Raw genomic sequence first — 19,032 nt, 5'->3', positions numbered from 1 at the left:
GCATATATGGCCACAGTAGGAGGGCTTCTGGAGTTCTGGCCTCACTGGTGGACCTCCTGATGACACCTGGGTTTGAGTCAGTGTGTCACACAGTGTTGGACTGGATGGGCCATTGGCTTGATCCAGCACAGCTTCTCTTCTGTTGGGAAACTCCTGGAGATCTGGGGGGTGAGCATACAGGGCAGATGGCACCACAACACTGTTTTTTGGGCAAAACTCTGTTATTTCAGAGTTGTCTCGGTCTTCAGGGAAAACGCCACCTACAGTGATCTCCGAGAGAACTGAGTTTAAAAAATGTTTAAAAGGGGGGGAGAAATAGCGGGGTTTTGGGGGGAGGGGGAATAATCAAAAGCTATGGGCCCGCCAGAAGAACTGCACCGGACCCAAGGCGTTCACATGGTGAACATGCCCAAGGTTCTCGCAGGCTCCAATTCGGAAGTGCCCATGTGCTCTCCTCTATAAGCGTAATGCTCCATGAATTTCTTACCAGGGGTGCTTGGGGGGAGGACTGGGACTCTTCCCTTTCAGACATGATTGTTATGAATTGAGATTGTGGGAGTGGAGGGAGAGTGCTTTTCTCTTCTGCTTTCCCCTATAGAGCCCTGCATGCCCGACGGGGGGCTGCTCTGGGTAGTCATGCACGTTTGCTGTGGAATGCCATGGTGTTCCACGGAGACTGCCCCAGGAGGCTCCGCTGAAGAAGGCGGTGCAGCCTGGGTGCCCGGTGGAATCTGCTGATACTCACAGTTCTTCATGATGATGATAGTGGCGGCGGCCCTCCTGCAGACCTGGCAGGCAGAAAGGCAGGCCAGGCTCTGTCTCCCTGCCTGAACCGGCAGATTCCACCAGGCACCTCCACGACTATAGCGGTGGCGGTGGCCCTCCTTCAGACCTGGCAGGCAGAAAGGAAGGACAGGCTCTGTCTCCCTGCCTGAACCTGCAGATTCCAGCAGGCACCCCCGCGACTATAGCGGTGGCGGTGGCCCTCCTTCAGACCTGGCAGGCAGAAAGGAAGGACAGGCTCTGTCTCCCTGCCTGAACCGGCAGATTCCACCTGGCACCCCCGCGACTATAGCAGCGGCGGCCCTCCTGCAGACCTGGCAGGCAGAAAGGCAGGCCAGGCTCCGTCTCCCTGCCTGAACCGGCAGATTCCACCAGGCACCCCCGCGACTATAGCGGTGGCGGCGGCCCTCCTTCAGACCTGGCAGGCAGAAAGGAAGGACAGGCTCTGTCTCCCTGCCTGAACCGGCAGATTCCACCCGGCACCCCCGCGACTATAGCGGCGGCGGCCCTCCTGCAGACCTGGCAGGCAGAAAGGCAGGCCAGGCTCCGTCTCCCTGCCTGAACCGGCAGATTCCACCAGGCACCCCCGCGACTATAGCGGCGGCAGTGGCCTTCCTGCAGACCTGGCAGGCAGAAAGGCAGGCCAGGCTCCATCTCCCTGCCTGAACCGGCAGATTCCACCAGGCACTCCCGCGACTATAGCGGCGGCGGCAGCCCTCCTGCAGACCTGGCAGGCAGAAAGGAAGGCCAGGCTCCATCTCCCCGCCTCGGCCCACCGGCGGAGGGAGAGGCAGCCAACAGGAACCGGCGCCACCCATTCCCCTCGCCCTCGCCTCCCACCGCAGCGCCCCCCTCAGCCTCGCTGGCGTACACTCTTCGCTCCATAAGACGCACACTCTTTCCCCCCCACTTTTTTTGAGGGGGAAAGTGCGTCTTATGGTCCGAAAAATACGGTATATAGTTTAACTAAAAGCCAGTCGGAATAAAGTTGTTTTGCAGGCCTTGCAGAACTGGGCAAGGTCCCGCAAGGCCCTTACATCTTCTGAGAGTTGGTTTCACCAGTGGGGGGCTGCATTTGAGAAGCCTCTTTCTCTGGTAGTCTTAAGTCTCGCCTCCCTCGGCCCGGGGATTGACAATAGATTCTGCGATCCAGATCTAAGTACCCTCTGGGGAACATGTGGGGAGAGATGGTCCCTAAGGTAGACAGGTCGTCGGCCATATAGGGCTTTAAAGGTAATAACCAGCACCTTGTAGCAAATCCGGAATACTATTGGCAGCCAGTGCAGTCTCCGCAGCCCTGGCTGTATGTGCTCCAATATAGAGAAACCCAGTAACAGTTTGGCTGCTGCATTCTGCACCAGCTGCAGTTTCTGGATCCGGGACATGGGCAGCCCCATGTAGAGGGCATTGCAGTAGTCTAGTCTCAAGGTGACCGTTGCATGAATCACTGTTGCTAAGTCGCTGTGCTCAAGGAAGGGGACCAACTGTCGTGCCTGCCTCAGGTAGAAAAAGGCAGATCTTGCAGTGGCTGCTATCTGGGTCTCCATAGCCAATGTGGGCTCCAGTAGCACCGCTAAGTTTCTGACTTTGGGTGCCGATATCAATGGCACCCCATCAAAAGCTGGTAGAGGGATTTCCCTTCCTAGGCCACCACGGCTCAAACAAAGGACCTCTGTCTTTATCGGATTCAGCTTCAGACGACTCGACCTGAGCCACCCTGCCACAGCTTGCAGCGCCAGAACTAGATTTTCTGGGGCAGAGGCAGGCCATCCATCCATCAGCAGACAGAACTGAGTGTCATCAGCATACTGATGGCAACCCAGTCCAAATTTCCGCACAATCTGGGCAAGGGGGCACATATAGATATTAAACAACATTGGGGAAAGCACCGCCCCCTGAGGCACCCCACAATTAAGCGGATGACTCTGGGACAATTGTACCCCGATCGCCACCCTTTGTCCCCGACCAAGGAGGAAAGAGGAGAGCCATTGCAGGGCCAACCCCTGAATCCCCGCGTCCGCGAGGCAGTGAACCAGCAACTGATGGTCGACCGCCAACAGGTCCAACAACAACAGCACTGCTGACCCGCCTTGATCCAGTTGTTGCTGAAGATCATCCACTAAGGCGACCAGCACTGTCTCCGTCCCATGGTCTGGATGAAAGCCGGACTGGTGTGGGTCTAAGATGGAAGCGTCCTCCAGAAAGCTCTGTAACTGCAGTACTACTGCCCTCTCAATGATTTTACCCCAAAAGGGTAAATTCGAGACCGGCCAATAGTGTGCCAATTCAGCCGGGTCTAATGTTGGTTTTTTCAAGAGCTGGGTTTTTCAAGATTGCCAGTTTCTTGTATTGTTGGCAATTAACATATTTGGATTAAATAAAAATGATTCAATGAATCTTGGGTCATCTTCAAACAAGACTGGTCAGCCAAATTTCTTTGGATAGAAAAAAATATGTTGGTACTAAGAAACATTACAAGATCAATTCCAAAATGTTTTAATTGCGCAGAGTAATAAAGAAACTTTGACAAAAAGCAAAATAAAATGTTAAGTGCTGCAGCTGAACCAGGTGTGAAAAAAATTATTTAAAATTACTTCAAACTTAGCATCCATACAACTTTGAATATATATATATATATATATATATATATATATATATATATGTGTGTGTGTGTGTGTGTGTGTGTGTGTGTGTATGTATCAAATCATACATGTATGTATGTATCAAATACAAACTTGCTGAGAACAGTAATCCTCTTGCAATATGTATATATGAAATCACACACACACATATTTGTGTGTGTGTGTGTTCATTTTAGATAGACAGTGGCTATGGAATATACGCAGGAAGGAAGGAAGAAATTGTATGGGGGAGTGAGACAATAATTCAAAGCCTCGTATGATGCCAGAAACTGGGGATAAGAATATTAAAGATTTGCAAAGAGTGGTGCATATGCTAGGTAATGTGAACTTGCAGGCTTGTATAGAAACTAACCCCTCGGGATGCATAAAACGTGGATTCCGATGTATCTACACTAATGCACAGAGTATGGGAAACAAACAGGAGGAACTGGGAGTCCTAATAAAGGAAGGAGGCTATGGCATAAAAGGCCTTACTGAAACTTGGTGGGATGACACTCACAACTGGAATATTAGGATTCAGGGGTACAACTTATTTAAAAGGGACAGGCAAATGAGAAAAGGTGGAGGCGTAGCAGTAAATGTGAAGGAGGTATGTACTTGTGAGGAAATATGTGAATCTGAGCATGGCAGCTCAGTTGAGAGTCTCTGGGTAAAAGTAAAAGAAGTAAGAAATAACACTGATATTATTGTGGGGGTCTGCTATAGACCACCAAGTCAGGCAGAGACCTTGGATGAGATACTTCTACAGCAGATTGCAAAGTTCTCAAAGAGAATGGATACAGTGATCATGGGAGATTTCAATTACCCAGACATCTGTTGGAAGTCCAACTATGCTAAAATTGAAAAGTCAAATAGATTCCTGACTTGTTTTGCTGACAACTTCCTTTTCCAGAAAGTGAAAAAGGAAACAAGGGGATCTGATATCTTGGATTAGATTTTCACCAACAAGGAAGAACTGATTGAAGAAGTAGAAATAGTGGGCACCCTGGGTAGTAGTGACCACGTGATTTTGGAATTTAAAGTTTAAGGGAAGGGAAAAGCTATATGTAGCCAGACTTATAGGTTGGACTTCAGAAAGGCAAACTTTGATAAACTTAGAACTATGCTGGGTAAAATCCCATGGTCAGAAATACTTGGACGGAAGGGGGTTCAGGAGGGATGGGAGTTTCTTAAAAGCGAAATACTGAAAGTGCAATCACAGACAATTCCTATGAGAAGAAAAAATGGAAAAAGCCTAAAGAAGCCAAAGTGGCTCCATGGACAGCTCTCTAAAGACTTGAGAAATAAAAAAGACTCCTTTAGGAATTGGAAGGAGGGCCTTATAACCAAGGAAGAATATAAACAAATCACCAGTGCTTGTAGAGAAAAAGTTAGGAAAGCTAAAGCTCAGTATGACCTTAGGCTGGCCAAAGATGCTAAAAACAACAACAACAAAAGGTTGCTTCTTATATTCAGAGTAAGAAAAAGAGCAAGGACATGGTAGGCCCATTGCGAGGGCAAGAAAGTGAAATTGTAACAGGTAATGAAGAGAGGATGGAACTGCTCAATTCCTACTTTTCCTCAGTCTTCTCTTCTGAGGGAAATGGTGCTCAACATGGCAAAAACAAAACATTTAAGGAGAGTATGATGTTCCAACCTAGGATCAGCATAGGGGTATTACATAAAACCTAGTTTCTTTAAATGAAACTAAGTCCTCAGGGCCAGATGAATTGCATACAAGGATTCTAAAAGACCTTGCGGATTTAATTTCTGAATTTTTGAGAATTCTTGGGGAATAGGAGAGTTTCTGGAAGACTGGAGGAGGGCGAATGTTGTCCCGATCTTCAAGAAGGGGAAAAAAGATGATCCGGCTAACTATCGACCCATCAGCCTGATGTCTATACCTGGAAAAGTTTTAGAACAAATCATCAAACAGTTGGTTCTGGAACATTTAGAAAGAATGGATGTGATTACTAAGAGCCAGCATGGTTTTCTCAAGAATAAGTAATATCAGACTAACCTGATCTCTTTTTTTGAGAAAGTGACTACTTTGCTGGATCAGGGGAATGCTGTAGACATCGTTTATCTTGATTTCAGTAAGGCTTTTGATAAAGTTCCACATACTATCCTTGTTGACAAGTTGGTAAAATGTGGTTTGGATCCTGTTACCTTTAGATGGATCTGTAACTGGTTGACAGATCGCACCCAAAGAGTGCTTGTGAATGGTTCCTCATCCTCTTGAAGAGGAGTGACAAGTGGAGTACCTCAAGGATCTGTCCTGGGACCTGTTTTGTTCAACATCTTTATCAATGATTTGGATGAAGGAACACAAGGAATGCTTATTAAATTTGCAGATGATACTAAATTGGGAGGGGTTGCAAACACAGAAGAAGACAGAAACAGGATACAGGATGACCTTGACAGGCTGGAAAACTGGGCTAAAATCAATAAAATGAATTTTAACAGGGATAAATGTAAAGTTCTGCATTTAGGTAGGATGCATGGTTATAGAATGGGGGAGACCTGATTTAGCAGTAGTATGTGCGAAAAGGATCTAGGGGTCTTAAAGGATCATACGCTGAACATGAGTCAACAGTGTAATGCGGTGGCGAAAAAGCCAAATGCAATTTTGGGCTGTATCAACAGAAGTATAGTGTCCAGATCATGTGATGTGATGGTATCACTTTACTCTGCTCTGGTAAGACCTCACCTGGAGTATTGTGTTCAATTTTGGGCACCACATTTTAAGAAGGATATAGACAAGCTGGAACGGGTCCAGAGAAGGGCGACGAAGATGGTGAGGGGTCTGGAGACCAAGTCCTATGAGGAAAGGTTGAAGGAGCTGGGGATGTTTAGCCTGGAGAGGAGGCGACTCAGAGGTGATATGATCACCATCTTCAAATACTTGAAGGGCTGACATAGAGAGGATGGTGTGGATTTTTTTTCTGTGGCCCCAGAAGGTAGGACCAGAACCAATGGGTTGAAATTAAATCAAAAGAGTTTCCAGCTCAACATTAGGAAGAACTTCCTGACCATTAGAGCGATTCCTCAGTGGAACAGGCTTTCTTGGGATGTGGTGGGTTCTCCTTCCTTGGAGGTTTTTAAACAGAGACTAGATGGCCATCTGACAGCAATGAAGATCCTGTGAATTTAGGGGGAAGTGTTTGTGAGTTTCCTGCATTGTGCAGGGAGTTGTACTAGATGACCCTAGAGGTCCCTTCCAACTCTATGATTCTGTGATTGTATGATTCTATCTGCATTTACTCTGTAGCTCTTACATTAAGTAAGTTTGAGCACCGCTGGTCTGGACACATGCTCTCAACCTCATCTACCTCACTGGCTTGTTGTTATTCCTCATCTAAATAGTTCACATTGCTTTGCTACTGAGAGCTACTGGATAATGAGGGCATGAATACAGTGAAAAGAGGTGGAGGCAGACTCAGTTGCATCTGGGAAAGCTGCACCAAAAAAAGTCCAACAAAACTCACACACACACTCTGTAGCAAGGCACACAAAAGCTGATACTGTGAATAAAACATTGTCTTAAAGGTGCCACTGGACTCAAACTTTGATTTCACGTACACACCAAATAGCAAGGCAATGGGGAGGAGGTTGTGAGGGGGAGTCAAACCCATTTGAACTCGGGACAGCTGCAGGAGAATGAGCCCAACAAAAAAAAATACTTATTGGTTCTAGTATTTCTCTGTTTTCCTCTTTTTAATTGTTGCATCATGAATCAATTTGGTGTAGTGGTTAAGTGTGCTGACTCTTATCTGGGAGAACCGGGCTTGATTCCCCACTTCTCCATATACACCTGTTGATGTGACTTTGGGTCAGTCACAAGTTCTCTCAAGGCTGTTCTGCTCAAGAACCTACCTCACAGGCAGTGTTCCCTTTAAGCTGAGTTAGTGTGAGCTACCTCACAGTTTTTTAGCCTCTGGCTCACACATTTTTGTCTTAGTTCAGGAAAAAAAGGTCCCAGAGCAAACTAATTTATGCTGCAGCTCACAGCTTTAATGTCAGCAGCTCACAAAGTAGAATTTTTGCACACAAAACTTCACAGCTTAGAGGAAGCATTGCTCACAGGGTGTCTGTTGTGGGGAGGGGAAGAAAAATACAGGCTTTGTCCAGGCAGGAAAAGGAAAATGCAGGAGCTGCATGGGGCCAATGGCTCAGCTGCTGTGCGAATTTTAGAAAAGGCTGGTGGCACTCATGATGCAACAATTAAAGAGGAAAACAGAGAAATACTAGAACCAAGAAGAAACAGAGCATAATACATAACCACAACAAAAAAGACAATCACACACCCCACTGTAGCAAGGTGATAACATGGAGGAAGTGAGAGGGAGGGGAAGCCAGTTGCACCTGGGACAGCTGCAGCAGAACGAGCCCACCCCCCAAAAAAAATGTCTCTCCCCCACCCAAATTCAGGCTCCTTGTTCCCACTCCTACTCTCACTTCTGCATGTGTATCTTCAAACCATGAGGAAGTGGGATTTGTGTGGGAACAAGAAGTAGCTTTGGGCCACCATCCACTTCATTCATGGGAGGGAGAAGGCAGCCTCAAAGCACATGCTGTCATTAGCAGCTGAAACAGTGGTTCCTTCCACTTTCCTCTTTCTTCCCCCTTGCTTGCAGGCCAGATTAAAACCCTGGGTGGGACAGTTCTGGTCCACGGGTCATATGTTTGTACTAGATTGTCTACTACTTTTGTCAATATCAGTCCACGGATATTTAAAGATCAAAGTTTTTGGTCTTCAGACTATATTAGCATATATTGGCTGCATGGAGTGTGTGTGTGTGTGTGTGTAGTCTCATCTATTACATTTAACAGACATAAGCCAGGAGTCTTAAGAACCTGATATACAATAGTTGTGTTAATTTTTTAATGGATTTCAAGTTTATTGAATAATTTACAAAATTACAGAGAATTCATGCATATTCAAATGTAAACGAAGTCGTTCAAGTCTTAATACAGAAATAACTGTTGGATTACAGAGTTACATAAAATATAAATAATTGAGAAACCACTTATTTAATATTACTAGCAAGTGTACATTACAGTCAAACGAAGAAAATATGCAAACGGTATAGAGCAAGGGTTTTAAAAGAAATTCCAACACAAATTCATCACATTATTGAAATATAATCATAATAAAGCCAAACTGGAAAGATAAATATCATATTGTGTCGTGTCTGGATTGATTCTGCCCAGAGGAACATTGCTTATGAAGGTTTCCCATTTCTAGACAAATGGAGGTTTTCTTAATATACCTTTGGAAGTGTCAAAAGTAAGTGATAATTTATCCAGGATAAAGTAGTCCCATAACTTTAATAGCCAAGATTTTATTGACAGTGGAGTTGACTTTTTCCACGCCACTGCAATAGCGTGTCTAGCAGACACGAGCATAAGGGAAATCAATTCCCGAGACGGCTTAGGGATAAGAGAGTCTTCCCACAAATTAAGCAAGGCTAATTTTAGTGTTAGTGAGAAAGTGTTAGTGAGAAACCAGACATTGAGGCTATTTCTGCAAAACATTTTTTCCAGAAAGCTTGGTTGATGGGGCAGGTCCACTATAGGTGAAAAAAGGAACCTATCCCCCTGCAGTTCTTGCAGCATTTTGGAGAGATTGAGGAAGTAATGTGAGATAATTGGCTTAGGATGGCAAGTTCTTAGGGTGCAGGCAGTCAGGAGTCCAAGGTCAAAGTCCAGGAAGTCAAGCAGGAGCCAGGTCACCAATGCAGTATCACAAACCAGAATCAGATGTCAATGTCCAAAAGCCGAAATGTCAGGGTGCCAAGGAAATCAAGCAGGTCAGGATCAGGAATCAGGAAGGAACGTGGATGCAAGCCAGAAAATAGAGTTGTTGCTTCCACAAGGTTACCAGGTCCTGGGTGGGAGCTAAATGGGAGTCTCAATCAGCCAGCTCCCTGGGTGGCAGTGACTCTGCTAGAACTCAGGGCTGAGAGAACTCTGAAGCATCGGTGTGCCTCATGTCTTCACTCTTAAAGTTCTTTCCGGAACCTGCTTCAAACTCTTGAGATGGGAGGAGGAGAGCTTGGAGGAGATTGATCATCAACAGCTGACACTGGTGCTTGGAGAGTGATTGATGGGCCAGCTTCTGTTTGTTCAGCTGAGGAACTGGCTGGCAACTCTTCCAGGTCTGTTAAGCCTTCCAGCTCCTCCTCATCAGGGCTTATGACACGGGGTAAGATACCAGCATGAGGTGACCTTGTAAGCTTGTATTTGAATATTTATAGCTCTGGATTTATATATACTCGAGCCCCTAATCATATGACACTGATCGTCTGTTAGAGTACAATGTAGGTCTGTATGCCAGGCTTTGTGATAGTGTAGCAATGGCAGAGGGCATGAGAACAAAAGAATTTTATAGATCTTTGAGATCAAACCTTTAGTAGGAATTGAGTCCTGATGTAAACGTTTTTCAAAATCTGACAGCACAAGTTGCAGCCTTGAACTAAAATATTTGGATTGTGAAAGGTGCCTAATTTGCAAAAATTTAAACCAGGGAAGCCAGAGACCAAATTTAGACTCTGGTATAGATTTTTCATATAGAATTCCTTTAGAAGTAATGTCTATAAAATGGGTAATGCCAGCTCTTTTCCACTGCTGGAAAGAGGTGGGAGAGGTCGTAGGAGGAAACCAACTTTGGCCCATAAATGTAATGAGCAAAGAAAACAAGGGAGCTAAAATTTTAAAGTGCCGATGCCAAACCTGGAGCACAGAAGCGGTAAAAATATTGGAATAAGAATAGTTGAAGAATTTAACTGTTGTAGTCCAGAGCTCATCTTGAAAAGGCCGGGGAGCAACATAAAAAGATTCTATAACTTTCCAATCCGCTTGGTATGAGGAGCGGTATTGTTTAACAAGACCAGCTAAAATTATTTCATCATGATACTGAACCAGATCAGGTACTGCCAGTTCCCAGTCTGTGGTTGGATGACTTAATGTTCGAAAGTTTATACCCGGCCTTTTAAATTGCCAAATGAAGCGTTTTAAATAAGATTGCCAGGTTTTAAGCACAGAAATCAGGATACAAACTGGAATGGCACGAAAACAAAATATAAATTTGGGCAAAACTATAGATCTGAATTTGCTCTAGTAAAGGTAAGAATCTGTAGTTCCAGGAGGAAAATAGAGATTTTATTGTTTGGAATATTTCATAATGATTAGCTTTAATAAGATTACGGTCAATAGGGATGTGGATGCCCAAGTACTTCCAAGATATGCAGATCCACTTATGCTGGAAATTCTGTTTGATATATTGGACAAGGTTATGGAAAATATTTATGGGATAAAGAAGAGATTTGTCAAAATTAATTTTAAGACCAGCAATTTCTGCAAACTCAAGTAAGAGAGAGTTGATGTAAGGGAGAGATTAGACAAGTATAGAGCCAGATCATCCGCAAAAAAGCTTAGCTTGAATTGAGTATTAGCTATGTTGATACCTTGCAATGAATTTTCTTCTTCCTAGCAGCTAAGGGTTCGATGGCTATAGCGAACATTAAGGGAGAAAGTGGGCACCCTTGGCGAGTGCCTAGTGATAAAGAAAATGGCACCGAATTTGCTTTGTTGATGTGTAAAATAACAGAGGGGTTTAAATAGAGTGAATCCACAACTTGACTAAATTTATCACCAAAGTTAAGAAATCTAGAACTGCAAGCAGATAATTGGGTTCAACTGAGTCGAAGGCCTTTTCAGTGTCTAACGAGAGTACACAGGCATCCTGAATCAAGTGTTGCTGACAGAAATGAATGATATTAAAAGTCTTCCTTACATTGTCTGTAAGATCTTGCCCAGAAATAAAACCTGCCTGGTAGGGGCCTATATATTCAGAAATGAATTGATTTAAACAATGAACTAATATATTTGTAAAAAAATTATATTTCAATTTCAATTTATATCCCATCCTTCCCACCGAAGCGGCTCAGGGCGGCTTACAACATATAAAATCTAACATAGGTTTAGCTTTAAAACATCAATTTACACCAATTTAAAACAGTAAGGTAATAAAACATATAGAACAGCGGTCTGTTGGAATGTTACACTACAGCCTTCCAAAGTTTCCAGTGTCAGTTAGTTAAGCCAGCCGGAAGAGGACTGTCTTGCAGGCCCTGTGGAACTGCCCAAGGTCCCGCAGGGCCCTCACCTCTTCTGGCAGCTGGTTCCACCAGCAAGGCACCGTTACCGAGAAGGCCCGGTCTTTGGTAGATTTCAGATGGGCCTCTTTGGCCTGGGGATTACAAGCAGGTTTTGAGAACCCGATCTCAGTACTCTCTGGGGAACATGTGGGGAGAGATGGTCCCTAAGGTAGGCAGGTCCTAGGCCATATAGGGCTTTAAAGGTAATAACCAGCACCTTGTACTGGACTTGGTATATTATTGGCAGCCAGTGCAGATCCCGAAGCCCCGGCCGAATGTGCTCCCATCTTGGGAGCCCTAATAACAGCCGGGCAGCGGCATTTTGCACTAACTGCAACTTCCGGGTTCGGCACAGGGGCAGCCCCATGTAGAGGGCATTACAGTAGCCCAACCTCGAGGTGACCGTGGCGTGAATCACTGTTGCTAGATCGTCGTGCTCCAGGAAAGGAGCCAACTGCCTCGCCCGCCTAAGATGAAAAATGCAGACTTGGCAGTGGCTGCTATCTGAGCCTCCATTGTCAGTGAAGGCTCCAATAGTACCCCCAAACTCTTGACCTTGTGCACCGCTGTCAATGGCGCCCCATCAAAAGCTGGCAGAGGGATTTCCCCTCCCGGGCCACGACGACCCAAGCAAAGGACCTCTGTCTTCGCAGGATTCAGCTTCAATCCACTCAGCCTGAGCCACTTAGCCACCGCCTATAACGCCTGGTCCAAATTTTCTGGGGCACAGGCAGGCCGTCCGTCCATAAGTAGATAGAGCTGGGTGTCGTCAGCATACTGATGACAACCCAACCCATACCTTCAGGCAATCTGGGCAAGGGGGCACATATAGATGTTCTACAACATCGGGGAAAGCACCACTCCTTGAGGCACTCCGCAATCAAGCAATTCAATATTCAATAACGATATGGGCCGAAACGATTTTGGGTCAAGAGAATCTGTCTTTTTTATGGAGAACAATAATTTTAGCCATGTTCCATGATGAGGGTGTTAACCAGTATTTAAAACATGATTAAATAAATCCAATAAATATGGGGAAAGAAAATCAAGGTAAAACTTATAAAATTCAGATGTAAATCCATGAATACCCGGGAATTTATTAGATTTTAGAGATTTCATTACAGTTAAAAGTTCCATTTAATTGATTTGCCGTTCTAAAAAAAATCACGATGAGATTCCAATAATGAATTTAAAGATTTAATTGATTTTAAAAAAAAAATTATTAATGGATTCAGTATTAGGTGATTGTGATTTATATAAATTAGAATAAAAATTAGAATAAATTAGATGTATGACCTGAACCTGACTGATCCTTTATACTGAGAGGTGTGCGCATGCTCTAAGGAGTAAGAAGCCGACGCCTGCCCCCTCCGAGAAGGAAAAAGATTTACGACCTAAAAGGAATGTAAACATTTCTATTACAGTATGAGAGATAAATAGGAGAGTGTCTAAGATAATAGAGAATGTGCGGTAAGAAAACTTTTATTGAACTTTCAAGATAAGGAGTCAACACTAGCCGGGATTGATTGCTTAAAATGGCGACTACCGTGAAAGGGCTATCTGAGCAAATGACCCAATTTTAAAACTTAATGTTAGAGTCTAATGAGAAAATTAGAGCTGAAATTGCAGAAGTGAAAAGGGTGGTATCCCAATTATATATGGAATTAAAAGGAGTCAAAGAACTGGCATTGAAAGCTGAAAATGCCACAAAAGAAAATAAGGTGCAGATTAACCAGCTGAAGAAACAAATTACTGAGCTTTCGGACAGAAATAAAAGGGCCAATTTAATTGTACATGGAATCTCAGAAGAAGTGGATGCAAAACAGCTAGAGAAGAGCATGATGGAATGGATTTCAGAGCAGGGAATAAAATTAAATGAACAGCAGATAGAATGAGTTCACAGACTGCGGAGTAGAAGAAGAGGGGGGGAACCATGCCCTGTGATGGTTAAATTTGAGAGGGAGAAATTACAACATCAAGTATTCCTAGCTCTGAAAAAACAAACAAACAAGCAATTGGAATATAAAGGGGAAAAAGTGTTTGTAAGGCAAGATTTTTGTCAGGAAACATTGCAACAAAAGAGCTTAATGAAACCATATGCTGAGAGGCTCTTCCAGAACAAAATACAATTCACATGGGCTTATCCAGCTTCTATAGTAATTTTCAGAGAAGGGAAAAGACTGATGGCAAGAAATCCAGCTGAAGCAGTGAAACTACTAGAGAAGTTGGGAATCGACCCAAGAGACACAGGCTCCCAACCGATGGAGGAGATTTCAATATTGGAAGAAGAAGAATCTTCCACACATCAGGACAAACAGCAAAGGATGCTCTCATAAGAAAAGGGAAGTATTCATAAAATAAAATAAGAGGTCATAATTTAAGGATATAATTAAGTATGAAGGAGGGGGGGAATAAAAATGCATACCTAACTTTAGGGAAATTGAGCTAAAATTTTATACCAAATGGTATAAAATTGTATACCAAATTTTATACCTGCCACCTTAGCCAATATGTTTCCAGGATTAAGCCCAAACTGTTGGTATTGTAAAAAGTGAAAGGATGGTACACCCACATGTGGTGGGAATGTCATGAGGTTAAAATAGTATGGGAAAATATAGTAAGAATAATAAACAAGCTCTTTCAAGTAAAGCTAAATATAGATTTTGAGTTGATGTTGATAAGCACTCTAGGCAATGCAATAATAGGGAAAAAGAACCAAGATCTATTAAAAGCGATGATACCAGCTGGTAAAGCAGTAATAGCAGTAGGGTGGAAAGATAAAAATAAATGGACAGAAATAACCTGGCATAATTATTTGTTTGAATTTGTTCAGTCAAATATAATGGATATAACAAACCAGGATCTGCCATGGGAAGATAGAACATCGAGGATCAAAGAAAAGTGGTTGCTTTACCTGAGCTGGATAAAAGAGGAACAGAAGGAAGATGTTCAGTGGAAGCTTCAAGCCCTATGCCCCTGGCTGAAAGAAGAAGTTTAGATTGAGGGGGGAGGGATGGGGGAGAAAAATTTATAATGGAACAATGAGACAATGAAAAAATTGTAAACTTTAATTAGTAAACAATAAAAATTATATATATATAAAAGACTGATCCTTTATACTTGTCACTCCTAGTTTTTTTTAAATTGGATTTCAAGTTTATTGAATAATTTGCAAACTTACAGAGAATTCATGCATATTCAAATGTAAATGAAGTCAGTCAAGTCTTAATACAGAAATAACTGTTGGATTACAGAGTTACACAAAACACAAATCATTGAGAAACCACTTATTATATATTACTAGCGAGTGTACATTACAGTTAAGCAAAGAAAATATGCAAACGGTATAGAGCAAGGGTTTTAAAAGAAATTCCAACACAAATTCATCACATTATTGAAATATAATCATAATAAAGCCAAACTGGAGAGATAAATATCATATTGTGTCATGTCTGGATTGATTCTGCCCAGAGGAACATTGCTTATGAAGGGTTCCCATTTCTGGACAAATGAAGGTTTTCTTAATATACCTTTGGAAGTGTCAAAAGTAAGTGATAATTTATCCAGGATAAAGTAGTCCCATAACTTTAATAGCCAAGATTGTAGTCTCGGTGGAGTTGCCTTTTTCCACGCCACTGCTATAGCGTGTCTAGCAGCAATGAGGATAAGGGAAATCAGTTCCTGAGAAGCTTTAGGGATAAGAGAGTCGTCCCACAAATTAAGCAAGGCTAGTTCTGGAGTAGGTGTTAGTGAGAAACCAGACATTGAGGCTATTTCTGCAAAACATTTTATCCAGTAAGCTTGGATAATGGGGCAGGTCCACCACAGGTGAAAAAAGGAACCTATCCCCCTGCAGTTCTTGTAGTATTTTGGAGAGATTGAGGAAGTAATGTGAGATAACTGGCTCAGGGCAAGATACCAGCATGAGGTGACCTTGTAAGCTTGTATTTGAATATTTATAGCTCTGGATTTATATATACCCGAGTCCCAAATCATATGCCACTGATCATCTGTTAAGGTATGATGTAGGTCTGTATGCCAGGCTTTCTGATAGTGTAGCAATGGCACAGGGCGTGAGAACAAAAGAATTTTATAGATCTTTGAGATCAAACCTTTAATAGGAATTGAGTCCTGATGTAAAAGTTTTTCAAAATCTGACAGCACAAGTAGCAGCCTTGAACTAAAATCTTTGGAGTGTAAAAGGTGACTAATTTGCAAAAAAATCAAACCAGGGAAGCCGGAGACCAAATTTAGACTCTAGTATAGATTTTTCATATAGAATTCCTTTCTATATGCTTGAATACCTGAAAGTCAGCTTACATTATGTTCACTAAAGAATATTAGGCAGCCAATTAATCAATGGGCTGTTTAGCTGTTCCCAGCTTGTTCACATCAATATATCTAATTCTCTGTATAACAACAACAACATTGTTGTTGTTGTTATTGTAATTCTCTGTATAGCTAAATCTTTTAATATATAAAGGCTGCCAGGGGAGGAAAGGAGAGAAAGCTGAAGACAGTGGCAGATATAGATAGGATGGGTGGTGGGTGGGAAAGAGAGAAGGAAGCAGGAAAGTGGAAGAGAATATGAGGACTTTCAAGGAAGGAAAAGAGGAAATAGTGGCAGAGGGGAAAATGAGATACCATCCACCTGCAAATCCTTGCAGGTCCCTGCTTGTCTATTCTATTAACAAGAACAAGCAAAATGCAGAAGCTGGATGCCAGTTGAAGGTATAAACTGGAAGTGGGTCCTCATTTGTCACGGGGAGGGCGGGATATAAATAAAAAGTATTATTATTATTATTGTTGTTATTATTATTATTATTATTATTATTAATTTCCTCTATCTAGCTAAGATTTTTTTTAAGGAGAGGCAGAATCAGAAGCCAACTTCCAGCAGATTGTGGAGATCATCTGGAAGTCAGTACTTCTGACCTCCTACCAAGGAAACTTTGCTATGTCTCAGACTTGCTGAGAAGCAGCAAAATGAATGGGTACCAATCACAAGCCCCAGTCATTCCCTGGTGATCATTTCTGTTCTCTGCAGCCCAAGCTCTCAGTTTGGGGTAAATGGGGGAGGGAGATCAGATCACTTACCTCTTCCTCAGGTAGTTGGCTTAGTTTACAGAGAAAATTAATGTGGAACACAGAAACTTTGCTTCTGTCTACCCCCAACTTGGGGTCTGTGTGTGTGTGGGAGAGAGAGATTCTGATTCTCCAATAAATTGAAAGTCAGCTTCTGACAAAAAGGCAATTATTTAAAGTATATCAAGAAGACTGTTTATTATTCATTGGAATTGTTTTTAATTATTACAATTAATCAGTAAGACCTAAGCAAAGCATCACATGGCAAAACGTAATCTTGTTCTGATATGTGCTTCCTTGACAGATGCAGGGATGAAGAAATGTGTAGTGCAGTAATATCAAGATGAAGTATCTTTATATATATGCATTACACAGACAGAAGAACAGCACTACTTTTTTTCAGTAGCAATCCTTGTAATACATACCTCCACCTTCAGATATGCTGTACAGATCGACCAAGCAGTAGTTTCCACACACTTATAATTTGAATGTTTGAATCTAAACCTCACAATACTAGAATGCAAGCATTTCCATGAACATCTATAGATTCTGTAGCTACTATCTATCACAATAATAATTCTGTAGCTGCTATGTATCACCTCAAAATATTATGCTGCAAAAATGCAGAAAAAATGAAAAATGCATGAAGAAGCAGAGATTTAAAAAAGCAGAGAAAATGAGAGCCAGCATGGTGTGGTGGTTAAAATGTCTAGGATCTGTGAAACCCAGGTTCAAATCACCACTCTGCTATGGAAACTACCAAGGTTGGGCTCAACACATACACTCAGCCTAGTTTACCTCACAGGGTTGCTGTGATGATAAAAATGAAGGAGAGGAGAAGAATGTAAGCTGCATTGGGCCCCCTTGGGGAGAAAAGGTAGGATATACATGAAGTAAATAAATAAAATTCAATATTTGTTGACATAAAGGATCAATTAACTCAATCTGTTAATGTTTTTTAAAAGTGAATACTATATTTAGTAATTGATGTGCACAGGATGGTGAATAAATAGAAAACAGTTTCATTCAAAGGTCTGTTAAACTCTTTAATGCACCAGCTGACCATATTACTTCAAAAGGTCAATTCCAGGTGATTAAAAACCAGCAATGGAAAATAACAGATGGATGAATCACCTCCTGGATAAAGTATTTTTTTTCAGTTGATTCCCAATAGCAGTGGCAAGTGAAATGTTAAAGGAAACAGCTCAGCCTGAATTGTAACTATATGGCCCATGTTGTTGTCACTCACTTGTGAGATTTCTTCCAGTTTGTTCCACTAGGCCCTGCACCACAGTCATATGCCTGGATGATGAATGTGTACTCCTTCTGCAGTTCACAGTCAATTGGACTTCGTGCTCGAAGACGACCTTCTCCAGATGTCTTATTTAGCACTATGGCTTCAAAGGGCATTTCCTGTCCATGGATTTTAAAAGCACAGATTTCACCTGCAAGGAATACACAGTAAACAAATTACACGGTAGTCAGTCTGACTGACTTATAAACTACCACTCAAAATGATAGTGATTAGGATGACATCCATACTGAAAAAGAAAAGCACTGTGAACAGTTTTCTGAAAGGAACTGTAAAAGACAGCTGATGCCTAATTCCAAGGAGTTTGTTACTACTGAGGCTGGTGAGTAGTAAATGAGAAATAAGGGCAGGAAAGTTATTCATCTTTATGGAGTTCTCCAAGGACCAATGAAAGGGGAGGGTCTAACTCTAGCTCTGCAGACTTTGTATGAGTTGCAAAGTTGGTTCATGCTTTGTTCAGTTGTCAAACTCTATCAAGACCATTCAGTATTCAGCCATATATCATGAAGAAGCATAAATGCAGGTTGGAAATTGACTAAATTATCCTTAATCCCATCAGTTTAGAACTGGAAAAATAAATTTCTACCAATATTGGCAGAATGGACATGGAAAACGTGGCAGGTTATGGCCATGACAGTTGCCTAGACAACATGAAGAATATGATTCCAGTCCCTTTCTTTGGCACAGGATGAATTTTGTGTATTTTTATATGGTCTCCAGAGAATTAATGAAAGGGGCGGATAGGACAGCACCTGAATGGAGTTGAAAACTTTTTTTTCCATTTATAAAATAAAACAGCCAATTTTATAATCTAATCATATACTGAATTCCCAACTGATGTTAGATGTATCATAATGAGAGTAGTAGATAACACCGAACTATGCAGAATTCATTGCTTCTCATAAAGATTTTAACAAAGCCACAAAAATGTTCATATTCCATATCGTCTCAGACAATGATGCAGAGTTCTCATAACTGTGAAATAGTAACCTGAATATCAGGAAAAACTAATGTATGTCAAAAAAATAGATACTGCTTATTTTCCTCAGAAATTAGCATTCTGACATCT

General features: G+C 42.2%; 1 protein-coding gene across 1 annotated transcript in view; it reads right to left on the bottom strand.

Annotated features, from left to right (window-relative positions):
- The window catches only part of CLSTN2 (calsyntenin 2), a 715,214-nt gene that overhangs the window by 168,031 nt on the left and 528,151 nt on the right, over positions 1-19,032 (bottom strand). The window contains exon 3 of the mRNA XM_060242174.1: positions 17,901-18,096. Coding sequence (XP_060098157.1) covers positions 17,901-18,096 — 196 coding nt within the window. The remainder of the gene's footprint in view (positions 1-17,900; positions 18,097-19,032) is intronic.

The sequence above is a fragment of the Heteronotia binoei genome, chromosome 6, assembly GCF_032191835.1.
Source record: "Heteronotia binoei isolate CCM8104 ecotype False Entrance Well chromosome 6, APGP_CSIRO_Hbin_v1, whole genome shotgun sequence".
Taxonomy (NCBI): domain Eukaryota; kingdom Metazoa; phylum Chordata; class Lepidosauria; order Squamata; family Gekkonidae; genus Heteronotia; species Heteronotia binoei.
This window is presented reverse-complemented; position numbering and strand designations above follow the sequence as displayed.